General features: G+C 42.7%; 1 protein-coding gene across 7 annotated transcripts in view; it reads right to left on the bottom strand.

Annotated features, from left to right (window-relative positions):
* The window catches only part of LOC135217728 (uncharacterized), a 297,946-nt gene that overhangs the window by 224,850 nt on the left and 60,421 nt on the right, over positions 1–12,675 (bottom strand). For all 7 annotated transcript variants that reach the window (XM_064253727.1, XM_064253723.1, XM_064253722.1 and 4 more), the window contains exon 4: positions 3,751–3,833. In XM_064253727.1, the coding sequence (XP_064109797.1) occupies positions 3,751–3,833 (83 nt within the window). The remainder of the gene's footprint in view (positions 1–3,750; positions 3,834–12,675) is intronic.

The following is a 12,675-nucleotide window of genomic DNA, read 5'->3' as shown; positions in this document are numbered from 1 at the left end:
GGTGATGATATTTGTTGGAATATACTGTTTATTGCCACTGAAAAAAGTGTTACGCTTAAAACGCTTCCTTGTGGAACACCCTCCTCCTGCACAAAAGGTTGGGAGAGAGTGTTGCCCACTCTAACCTTAAAGAATCTCTCTGTTAAAAAGGAATATACAAATTTAATCATTCTTCCACATATGCCCATCTTGTGCAATTGTTTTATGATGCCAATTCTCCAAGTAGTGTCATATGCTTTCTCAAGGTCGAAAAATACGCCAATAGTCTGACATCGTTTGGCAAATCCTTGCTGGATTTGATTGGTCAGCCTCAGCAAGGGATCAAGGGTGGAACTATTTTTCCTAAAACCAAATTGAAATGGAGATATTAGTCCTTTTGCTTCTGGTTAGAGAATGGGAATGGTTCCTATTCCTGCCACCCAGCGGCAGGGCGGTAGATCACCTGACGTACCTGTAGCATGTGCCGCGAAATTCAAATTTCTGTTGGGACGACGGGCTCTATAGCTAAGTATATATCTGACAGGGAAGTTGAATGTATGAAATCTATTTTTGAGAACTAGTGACTGCATATAAGGGGAATCGCACAATTTGAACACACATAATTCGGGACCAGACTGTATTATACGAAAAAATTTATTTTCTCAATGATAGTAGGGTTATGGTTTTGGATTATAACTCCAAAACTATTGCAAATTTTTCAATAAAATTTTCTGAGAATACAGTCGAGAGGTGTACGAGTCCGTACGTGAAACATCAGGGAAATTTTTTATTCTTTGTATTTTTGTCAAACGCTCCCCTTAACCCTTAAACGCCGACTGGACGTATTTTACGTCGACATTATTTGTCTCTCGGGTGCCGACTGGACGTATTTTACGTCGACATACAAAAGTTTTTTTTAAAATTCGTGGAAAAATACTTTTAGGCCTACCAGACGAAAACTCTTGAATCACGCGCCTTGGGGGATGCTGGGAGTTCACGGATCAAGGTGTTATTTTGTTTACAATCGTTACGCAGGCGCGCAAGCGCGAATTTCTTTCTTGCCGCACTAAAAAGTATCTGTGACACATCTTGGAAATTATTTCGTCACTTTGACATAATTTCTGTACCATTTTAAATTAGCCGTTACATGGAGTATTATATATCAAAATGTGCCCATTTTTATGTAGAATACAACAAAAAAATACTCATGATTGTAGCTTTTATCGGTTTTGAGATATTTTCATATAAATAACGATAAGTGCCAAAATTTCAACCTTCGGTCATCTTTGACTCTACCGAAATGGTCGAAAAATGCAATTGTAAGCTAAAACTCTTATATTTAAGTAATATTCAATCATTTACCTTAATTTTGCAACTAATTGGAAGTCTCTAGCACAATATTTCGATTTATGGTGAATTTATGAAAAAACTTTTTCCTTACGTCCGCGTAGTAACTCTTCCGAAAAAAATCATACATGCGATTGTGGTAATGTTTGCACCATTTTAAAATTAGCCGTTACATAAAGTTTTATATATGGAAATGTGTGCAATTTCATGCACAATACAACTAAAAACAACCCATGGTTGTAGCTTTTATCAATTTTGAAATATTTTCATATAAAAAATGATGTGACAAATTTTCAACCTTCGGTCAACTTTGACTCTACCAAAATGGTCAAAAAACGCAATTGTATGCTAAAACGGTTATATTCTAGTAATATTCAAGCATTTACCTTCATTTTGCAACAAATTGGAAGTCTCTAGCACAATATTTCGATTTATGGTGAATTTATGAAAAAAATAACATTTTCTTTACGTCCGCGCGGTAACTTCCGAAAAAATCATACGTGCGGTTGTCGTAATGTTTGTACCATTTTAAATTAGCCGTTACATAAAGTTTTACATATGAAAATGTGCGCAATTTCATGTAGAATACAAAAAAAAATAATTAAAGGTTGTAGCTTTTCTCATTTTTGAAATATTTGCATATAAATCACGATAAATAGAAAAAAAACCACGTTCGGTCAATTTTGACTCTACTGAAACGGTCGAAAAACGCAATTGTAAGCTAAAACTCTTACAGTCTAGTAATATTCAGTCATTTATCTTCATCTTGAAACAAATTCGAAGTCTCTAGCACAATATTTAGATTTATGGTGAATTTAAAAAAAAACTTTCCTTCCCTCCGCGCGCAGATTCTCCGCCACAAATCTCTGAAATGCGTACGTCCCATTCTCGGAATATTTGCTCCATTTCACATTAGGCATTTCATAGAGTTTTATATATGAAAATGTGCGCAATTTCATGTAGAATAAAACGAAAAATATTTGAAGGTTGTAGCTTTTCTTATTTCCGAAATAATTGCATATAAAAAAATATATATAAAAAAATTCGACATTCGGTCAACTTTAACTCGTCAGATATGGTCGAAAACTGCAATTGTAAGCTAATACTCTTACAGTATAGTAATATTCAATCATTTGTCTTCATTTTGGAAGAAATTGGAAGTCTCTAGGACAATATTTAGATTTATGGTGAATTTTTGAAAAAAATATTTGTTTACGTCCGTGCGTTACGAATTCATGCATTATTTTGTGATAATATTTTCTCTGTGTTGCTTTTATCGTTTTACAATGTATTATATACCAAAATGATTGCAATTTAGTTTACATTACAACGAAAAAGAAAGTAACTTGTTACCTTTAACCGTTTTGCGCACAGCGCGATTTGAATACAATTATATATGAAATTTTGTTTTTGCGCTATCATATATCGCATTATTTATATATGATAATGATAATCTTTTTTATTTCTGATGGTTGCATACTAAACTTCAGCCAATGACAAAAAAAGGAGCCAAAAATGAACTCTTCATCTTGAAAACTAAGCGCGCTGTGATTTTTTGAAAAAAATATTTTTTCCGCTTCCACGCTCACTCTGAAACACCTCCGGCACACGGGAGACAAATTTTTTTTTACCGCTTCGGCGTTTAAGGGTTAAATGGGTTACAGCTATGGGTCAAAGGGATGCTGGAACATAGAGCAATTTTGAAGTTTTCATCTTGTTAAACCTTTAAAGCCTTTTTGCTCTCAATGTACTGTTTAGCACTGAATGACATCATATTTCCCAGTACTTGAACGTTGGCCTAAATTTTATATTTCATTCCATTAAAAAATATAGGGGCACACTTTTTTATGGAGCATGATGGGTAAAATAGCACACAGATTGACTCAATGTACTACCACAAGCACTTCTTATGAGTCAGAAAACTGTACAGAATACACAACAGGCTACAGTAAAGTAATGATTTATTATAAAAGAACAATAAATTTAACTGATCAAGAATACAATTCTGATAAAACTTGAAAATATCAAAGATGACTATGTATAAAAATTGTAGGGCATATCCCAATATATGAGACTGTTCTAATTTCCCAATTACAACTGCTTTTTAACACAATTCTTAGCTTGTGTATCAATCAAAATGCCAAACAACAGGGAAAGTTGTCACTAATGAACAGGAAAATGGAAAAATAGGAGCTGATCTACCTTCCCCATTGTACAGTTTAAAATTCCTTGAACAGTATAAAGTTGCGAAGAAAAACGTGATAGACAGAAAAAGAAAAAAAAAACAATAATCATTCCAACCTTTTTTGTAAGGATCTAATAAGCTTTAGTAGTAAGGTTCAAAAATAGGGTTTAATCAAACAGACAATAGTTTGTATCAAAATAAAAATAAGAAAATCTAAATAAAAGTCCGCATCCTTTTACCTGGTAGCTTATGACCATCCACTTCTTCTTCACTTTCTGATGATGAAACAATCCTATTACGAACAGTCAAGCTACCTTTTTTCCTGAAAGGAAAAAGTTTGGGAGATATAGAAAGAATAAAATAAAAATGACATTTTCCAAAATATTTGTTCCACATGGTACACCATTGCAGGCACAAGGTAGTCTGAAACGTTGAGACAAAAAATATACATAATTAGATATAAACATATGTAATGAGCCTTTATACAATGAGTGGCATATTTATATTACATATCTGATTCAATGTTTTTCTTTCACTATAGTTTATCTAATTTTGAATCTTTTACTGATTCTGCCTGGAGAATTTATCTACAGGAAAATGCAGATGAAAAGACCATGTAAACAAAATTGTTTTCACCATCTGTATGAGGTACTGACAGTTGGTTATGAGAAGATTTTGCTTAGGAGAAAGAAGTCAGCTGGGAGACAGTTCTGGAATTTGCCCGTCAAGGATTACACCTGAAAAGTACTTATGGTAATAAAGAAAACAACTGAACAATAATACTAGGTGAAGCATGTTAACACAAGAGACTATTCACAAATGATCTAACATGATGGGCATAAGGGTAATGATAAAAAGACAAAAATTTGGCTGGATTAGTAGAACACTATCTCAACCACAAGTTCATGATACGGGTAGTGTTCAAGTTACGGTAGTTCGTCGTACGATAATCCGATTTTACGACAGGGTTAGCAATTAATGCTGGTATGACAATATTTTGAAAATACATATTTTTAAATTCTGTGCGTATGGGCGCAGGCAACAGCGTACAATCAGGCAGCCAGAGAGGCCAAATTATAATCACTTAACTTCTTTACCTACATATCTTTATGTCATCTTCTAGTTAAATAAGTTGAAAAAGTTCAAGAGAATGATGAAAGTATTGTTTTTACGTTATAATGAGAAACAAATTTTTTGCTCCATGAAAAACCGAATGATAAAAATTTTTTTTGCTAAGTACAACCGAATTCGATAACAACATCCGTTTTGCTTGTATTTCAACCATCGAAAGATAGTAAACAATTATTGTAGTTATGTTATAAATGATGTTATGTAGAATAGTACTGATATAATTTTATGTAATAACTTTACTTGCTATGAATAAAAAATTTTCAAGGAAATATACTATTAAATTTAAACTGCAAGTTTTAGCTTAAACTGCAAGTTTTAGCTGAAGCTGAAAAAATGATATTGTTAGTATACAATAAAGTTTTGTACATACTTACCTGGCAGATATATACTTAGCTTAGGTCTCTGATGTCACGACAGAAAATTCAAAACTCGCGGCACACGCTACAGGTAGGTCAGGTGATCTACCCTACCCGCCGCTGGGTGGCGGGTGTAAGAACCAGTCCCCCTTTCTTGTCAGATTATTTTCTTCCACCTGTCTCCTGAGGGGAGGCTGGGCGGGCCATCAATCGTATATATCTGCCAGGTAAGTATGTAAAAAACTTTATTGTATACTAACAATATCATTTTTGTGCATGAACTTCCCTGCCAGATATATACTTAGCTGATTGACACCCTTGGTGGAGGGAAAGAGACACATACTCACCTAGAAAGTGGGGACAACACATGTTAAAGGAATAAAAATAAACCCTTGGTTCCTACCTGAATTAGGCAGAAGACTTCATAGTTACTGTCTATTAGTCTGCGTTGCCTAAAGAGTCTCAGCGAGGGCGTGACCTATAGCTGAAGAACTCTTTGGGTCTACCAATGGGAACTGAGTCCACTTACTTGGCAGAATCCAAACAGGGTCTGGTCAATGGGGATCAACCCGCTTACATGCCAGAGCCTATCACTACCAACCGCAAGGAGCCTCAAGCACAACCGATCACCTAACCAATTACTAATATTAGTATACGAAAGAAGGAGCTGCCTCCTGCAACCTCCTTCGTACAACCAAAAACTCCAAATTAAAAACTAACAGGGAAAAGGATTAAAAAGGATGTGTTTCAGCTCCCTGCCCCAGCACTGAATCCGCCGATACATAAGGGCCTAGCCCAAAACACTTTTCATACGTAATCGATACGTCTTTTAGGTAGTGATTGGAGAAGACTGATTCACACCTCCAAAAAGTGGCCTTCATGAGGTTTTGTAAAGACATATTCTTCTTGAAAGCCAAAGACGTCGCGATGGCCCTCACTTCGTGCGCCTTGACTTTCAGAAGACTAAACTGTTGCTGACTGCACGATGTGTGGGCTTCTCTAATAACATTCCTGATAAAGAATGAGAGGGCATTTTTTGATAAAGGCCTACTGGGGTCCCTTACAGAGCACCAGAGATTGCTCTCATTAGCAGCAAGTCTTCTCTTCCTTTGAAGATAAAATTTCAGGCTTCTCTCCGGGCAAAGAGATCTCTCCTCTTCTGTCCCAACTAAGGAGGACAAGCTTTTAATTTCGAAGCTCCTGGGCCATGGTGAAGAAGGGTTTTCATTCTTGGCTAGGAAAGCCGGAAGAAAAGAGCAAAACGCGGATCCTCCTTGAAAACCTACCTCACCTTCTAGAGCCTGCAGCTTGCTGACTCTCTTCGCTGTAGCTAACACACAGAGAAAAAGTCTTTTCATCGAAAGGTCTCTGAACGAAGCTGTATGGGGAGGTTCGAATCTTGAGGACCTCAGAAAGAGCAGCACGACGTCTAGATTCCAGCTAGGAACTAAGTAGGAGGTTCTTTTAACCGTCTCAAATGATCTGATTAAGTCATGGAGGTCCTTGTCTTCGGATATGTTTAATCCTCTATGACGAAAAACTGAGGAAAGCATGCTCCTGTAGCCCTTGATGGTGGAGACTACTAACCCGCATTTTTCCCTCAGGAAGATAAGGAAATCTGCTATCTGAGTCACAGAGGTACTGGAGGAGGAAACTTTATGAGTCCTGCACCAACGTCGAAAAACGTCCCACTTCGACTGGTAGACTCTAGATGTGGAAGGTCTACGTGCATTGGCAATAGCCCTTGCAGACTTTGCCGAAAAGCCCTTAGCTCTGACGAGACTCTTGATAGTCTGAATCCAGTCAGACTGAGAGCGGGGAGGTTTTTGTGAAACCTGTCGAAGTGGGGCTGTTTGAGCAGATCGACTCTTAGTGGTAGGGATCTTGGAACATCCACCAGCCATTCCAGTACCTCTGTGAACCAGTCCTGGGCGGGCCAGAACGGAGCTATCATAGTCATCCTTGCTCCCTCTGAAGCTGCGAAATTCCTTAGCGTTTCCCCTAGAATCTTGAAAGGCGGGAACGCGTAAAGATCCAGGTTTTTCCAATCCATCAGGAATGCATCTATTGCCACTGCTCTTGGGTCCGCAATAGGGGAGCAGTATAAATCTATCCTCGCATTCCTGGAGGTCGCAAATAGATCCAGATGGGGCCTGCCCCACGTCCTCCACAGCTCCTGGCATATGTCCGAGTGCAGAGTCCACTCTGAGGGAAGGACTTGATTCCTTCTGCTTAGCAGATCCGCTCTGACATTTCTTTCTCCCTGTACGAACCTGGTGAGAAGACTTATCTTCCTTTCCTCCGACCACAGGAGGAGCGATCTCGCTGTCTCGTACAGGGAGAAAGAGTGAGTCCCCCCCTGTTTCTGAATGTAAGCCAGGGCTGTGGTGTTGTCCGAGTTGATCTGAACTGACTTTCCCTTTACGAGGGGTTCGAAGGTTTTGAGAGCGAACCAAATCGCTGTTAGCTCTTTCTTGTTGATGTGCCAGGACACCTGATCCCCCATCCAGGTGCCTGACACTTCTCTCGACCCGAGAGTAGCTCCCCAACCTATGTCCGATGCGTCCGCATATAACACTAGGCTGGGGTTCCGAACCTGCAAGGAAAGGCCTTCCTTGAACAGGAGAGGGTCTAGCCACCAACGTAGATCCTCCTTTATCTCTTGCGAGATCTTGAACGCAAAGTCTAGACCTTGAGATCTTCGGTTCCAGTTCCTCGTCAGGAAGAACTGTAGGGGTCTGAGGTGCAACCTCAGACCCCTAGAGAAACGAATTGCTCCAGCGAGGAGAGTGTCCCCAACAGACTCATCCACTCCCTCGCTGTGCATACATCTTTCTCTAGAAAGATTGCTACCTTCTCCGAACCTCGGGTTATCCTCTCTGGGGAAGGATACGCCCGAAAAACCTGAGAAGCCATCAGAATCCCCAGATAGATACGCTCTTGACTGGGGATTAGCTGTGACTTCTCGAAATTCACTAGCAAACCCAGAGAAGCTGCTAGATTCAGCGTTAATCGTAAGTCCTCCAGACATTTCTCCTTGGACTTGGCCCTGATTAGCCAATCGTCCAAGTAGAGGGAAATCCTCACTCCCTAGAGATGAAGCCACTGAGCAACGTTCTTCATCAGCCCAGTGAAGACTTGGGGGGCTGTGGAAAGGCCGAAGCATAGGGCCCTGAACTGAAAAACGTTCCCTCCCCACATGAATCTTAGAAATTTGCGTGAAGAAGGATGGATCGGCACGTGGAAGTAAGCCAACGTCCTGAAGGTCCAGTGACACCCATCCAGTCCCCGGGACGAAGAGCTGCTAAGACTGATGAAGTCGTCTTCATAGCGAACTTCCTCTTCTTCACAAAGACGTTCAGGGCGCTTACGTCCAGAACCGGCCTCCATCCTCCTGAGTTCTTGGGAACTAAGAACAGACGGTTGTAGAAACCCGCGGAAAGAGGGTCCTGTACCACCTCTATTGCCTCTTTCTCCAACATCAGCTCTACTGCTAGAGCGAGGGCTTGATTCATTAGAGGGTCTTTGTATTTGGCCACCAGTTCCCTTGGAGTGGTGGTCAAAGGTGGTCTCGAGATAAAGGGAATGAGGTATCCCCTCTTGATGATAGCGAGGGACCAGTTGTCCGCCCCCTTCCATGCCCAGACATCCGCAAAGTTCAGAAGTCTGGCACCTACAGTTGTCTGGAGGACAGGCGAGCTACTTCTTGGCCCTAATAGACCGAGAGAAGGTCTTTCCTCTTCTGGGTGGTCTCGAACCTCTGGAGGAAGAAGAGCGGGACGAAGGACCTCCTCGAAAGGGCTCTTGCCTAGTCTGAGTTTCCTTCTTCGTTTTCTGTTGGAACGAAGGTTTCGGTATTCTAGCTGAGCGAGCCAACATATCCTGCGTCGCTTTTGCTGACAACGAGCTGGAGATGTCATTAATTATCTTCTTCGGGAAGAGTTGCGGAGAAAGTTGGGAATACAACAAGGAAGCTCTCTGTGCATGAGAGACAGCCTTGGTACGAAAGGAGCAGAAAACGGCCCTCTTCTTTACTACTCCTGCGCCAAAAAGGGAAGCAATCTCCCCGGATCCGTCTCTCACTGCCTTGTCCATACAAGACAGCACTGCGTGAAGGTCTTCAGGTGAAAGAGTGTCTTGATCTTGAGTCCTCTTAGCCATGACTCCAAGGGTCCAGTCAAGAAAGTTAAAAACCTCTAAGACTCGGAACATTCCCTTCAGAAGGTGATCCAACTCGCTCATACCCCACGTCGTCTTCGCAGAATTAAGCGCCGAGCGACGTGCAGAATCAACCAACGAAGAGAAGTCCGAGTCTGCTGAAGAGGGAAGAGTCAGACCCAAGGGCTCTCCTGACTCGTACCAGAACCCCATCTTACCCGTAAGTTTGGACGGGGGAAAAGAAAATACGGTCTTGCCTTTCTCTTCCTTCGAAAGCAACCAGTCGTCAAAATTCTTAAGAGCATTCTTCATCGACACTGTCAGCTTCATCTTAACGACTGAAGACTTCTTAGACGTATTGGTCGTTGAAAATAAGGACGGAGGTGACGGAGGAGCAACGGCCGAAAGAGACTCCCCAAAATCTTGCAAGAGGAGGTCGGTCAGTCTCTTGTATGAAGAAACTGAAGCATCCTTGGGCAAATCTTCCTCAGAATCCCCAAGGTATTCCTCAGAAGAATGACATTTAGAAGCTCTACTACCAGGAGGAGAGCTATTCCTTGGAGAGCGCCTGTTCGGAGAGCGCCTACTGGGAGAATGTCCACTGGGAAAGCGCTTAAAAGGAGAGCGCCTACCGAAAGAGCGCCTACTAGGAGAACGCCTACCTGGAGAGCGCCTACTAGGAGAGCGCCTACTTGGAGAGAGCCTACTAGGAGAGCGCCTACTAGGGGAGCGCCTGCTAGGAGAGCGCCTACTAGTGGAAGCTCGCCTGTCGGAAACAAAGTCTAATTCCACAGAAGAGCGCCTGGACAAGGGAGAGCGCCTATCAGGCTCTCTGCGCCTGCTAGGCTCTTGGCGCCTGCCCTCCTCAAAACGCCTGCCAGCCTCTTGGTGCCTATCAGACTCCAAACCCCTACCAGGCTCTTGACGCCTGCCACGGGAGAGAAACATCCACGAGGAGTCCCCTGTCCGAAGCCCTGCGCTTACAAGGCTCTGAGCGCCTATCCAATCAGGAATGAACCAACGGAGATGAATGCTTCCACTGGCGCCTACAAGGCTCTTGGCGCCTACTAGGCTCTTGGCGCCTACTAGGCTCCAAGCGTCCGTCAAAAGGAGAGCGGCAACCAGGCGAAGAACTCTTCCTTCGCTCCTGACGATAACGAGGCTCTTGACGTCTGTCAAGCTCTTGACGCCTAACTGAAGAGGAGCGGAAATCCTGAGGAGAGAGCCTGTCCGGCTCCTTACGCCTGACATGCTCAAAACTCTTGCTGGGAAGAGAGGAGAGCCTACTCGGAGATTGATCCCGAACTTCAGTCTGCACTTCTGACTTCCTGTTACGAGGCTCAAAAACTTCTCTAGCCGGAGGAGAGCTAGCAGAAGGGACGTTCTTAGACTTCTTCACCGGAAGCGAGGCGTCCTTCCGACGATGAGAAGTCCCGGCAATAGAATCAGCTAAAGCCGCAATCTGCGCTTGCAGACCCGCCAGGATGCGCGCAGGAGATCTCTTAAATTCCTCTACAGGAGACAAAGTCCGAGACCGAACAGGAGAAGTGTAAACAGAAGAATTCTTGGCTCTCTTGCGTTCCACTTCTGGCTCTTCCGCGAAGGATTCGGGGCTGGAAGGAAGGGCGCAAGGAGCTTTCCAGGGCCTCTTGAGAGGGCGAGATGACTCCGAGGCGCTCCATCTACGCTTAGGAGAAGGCGACGAAGATGACGAGAAGCACTGGCGCAATAACTCCTTCTTGGTTCGATCCAAGGCAGCCTGGGAACGAGCAACAGGATCTGCCGAGGGGACGCCTGACCGGTGGGGGTTCTCCCTAACCTTCCTGCGGCTTTCGACTTTCCTCCTCCACTGGGTCTGGGAGTCTGGAAGAGGTCTAGGCCTGGAAGCGTTAGTGAGCCGGTCAGACGCACCCTCCACTTCACTAGGGGCACTGCACTGATCACTTGCACTATCACTCTTACCTTGTCGAGAGCGAGCGAGGCTCTCCTTACTCCTGATCGAGGCTCTCCCGGAAGGAACTTCCGAAAACGAATCTTCAGGTTCAAAGCTGGGCGCAGGGGCTGAAACTGGAGAAGGAACTACTTCTACTACAGGGTTCTCAGCGTCAATCTCACTCACCATCGATCTACTAGAGCTCCTTGAAGAAGCCTTGCGCGCCCTATCCTTCTCTAACTTTCTCACATAAGAAGAAAGAGCCTTCCAACCATCCTCATCCAAATTCTCACACTCTTTGCAAGGGTTAATAAAAGAGCATTCATTCCCTCTACAAGACGTACATACAGAGTGAGGATCTAATGCAGCTTTAGGAAGTCTAACTTTACATTCCTTCACTGAACAAACCCTAAATAAACTAGGTTTCTTAACTTCAGAATCATCCATGATTATTAATTCTAAGAAAAAGCCAAAAGAAAAATCCAAATAACAATCCAAAAAGCGTATGCCAAGCCAACAAACAAAGGGTACTTCACCAAAATCCAATTCGTCGGCAACGAGAAAGAATTTAACTATCGTAAGGACTGAACAACAGGTGTTGTCCAGCCGGCGACAGAAAATAATCTGACAAGAAAGGGGGACTGATTCTTACACCCGCCACCCAGCGGCGGGTAAGGTAGATCACCTGACCTACCTGTAGCGTGTGCCGCGAGTTTTGAATTTTCTGTCGTGACGTCAGAGACCTAAGCTAAGTATATATCTGGCAGGGAAGTTCATGTACAAAAATGATATTGTTATGATACAATAAAGTTTTATACATACTTACCTGGCAGATATATACTTAGCTTTAGACTTCGTCGTCCCGACAGAAATTCAAATTTCGCGGCACACACTACAGGTAGGTCAGGTGATCTACTGCCCTGCCCTGGGTGGCAGGACTAGGAACCATTCCCGTTTTCTATCAGATTTTCTCTCTTCCACCTGTCTCCTGCGGGGAGGTTGGGTGGGCCATTTATCGTATATATCTGCCAGGTAAGTATGTATAAAACTTTATTATATCATAACAATATCATTTTTATACATTCAACTTCCCTGATTAGCACCCTTGGTGGTGGGTAAGAGACAGCTAACTACTGAAATAGACAGGTAAACAACATATGTTGTAGGTAATAATAAAACCTACCTGATTAGGCGGAAGACTTCGTGGCTACTGCCCAGGAGTCTGCTTCACCTCAAGAGCCTCAGCGAGATATTGATCTATGGCTAAGAGTTCTTGTGGGTCTGTCAATGGGGTCTTATCCACTTACTCGGCAGAGCCTAAATGGCATTTGTCAATGGGTGCTAATCCACTAACATGACAACACACCTTATTCAAGGAGCACAACACCGATCCCGATCACCTGATCCTAACAACCATGTTAGTTCTAAAGATTGAAAGGAGTTATCCTCAAACTCCTCACAAACAACCAATAACTCGAACCACACAAAAGCACGCAAACATTATAGTACAAAAAAAAATTTTTGTACACCCTTACTAGTCAGATACACCCAGAGTTCCTTACTGATCAAAGGCGACGGCTGCCTGT

Source organism: Macrobrachium nipponense, chromosome 7, assembly GCF_015104395.2.
Source record: "Macrobrachium nipponense isolate FS-2020 chromosome 7, ASM1510439v2, whole genome shotgun sequence".
Classification (NCBI taxonomy): Eukaryota; Metazoa; Arthropoda; class Malacostraca; order Decapoda; family Palaemonidae; genus Macrobrachium; species Macrobrachium nipponense.
The sequence above is the reverse complement of the archived record's forward strand: the minus strand, read 5'-3'. Positions and strand labels throughout refer to the sequence as shown.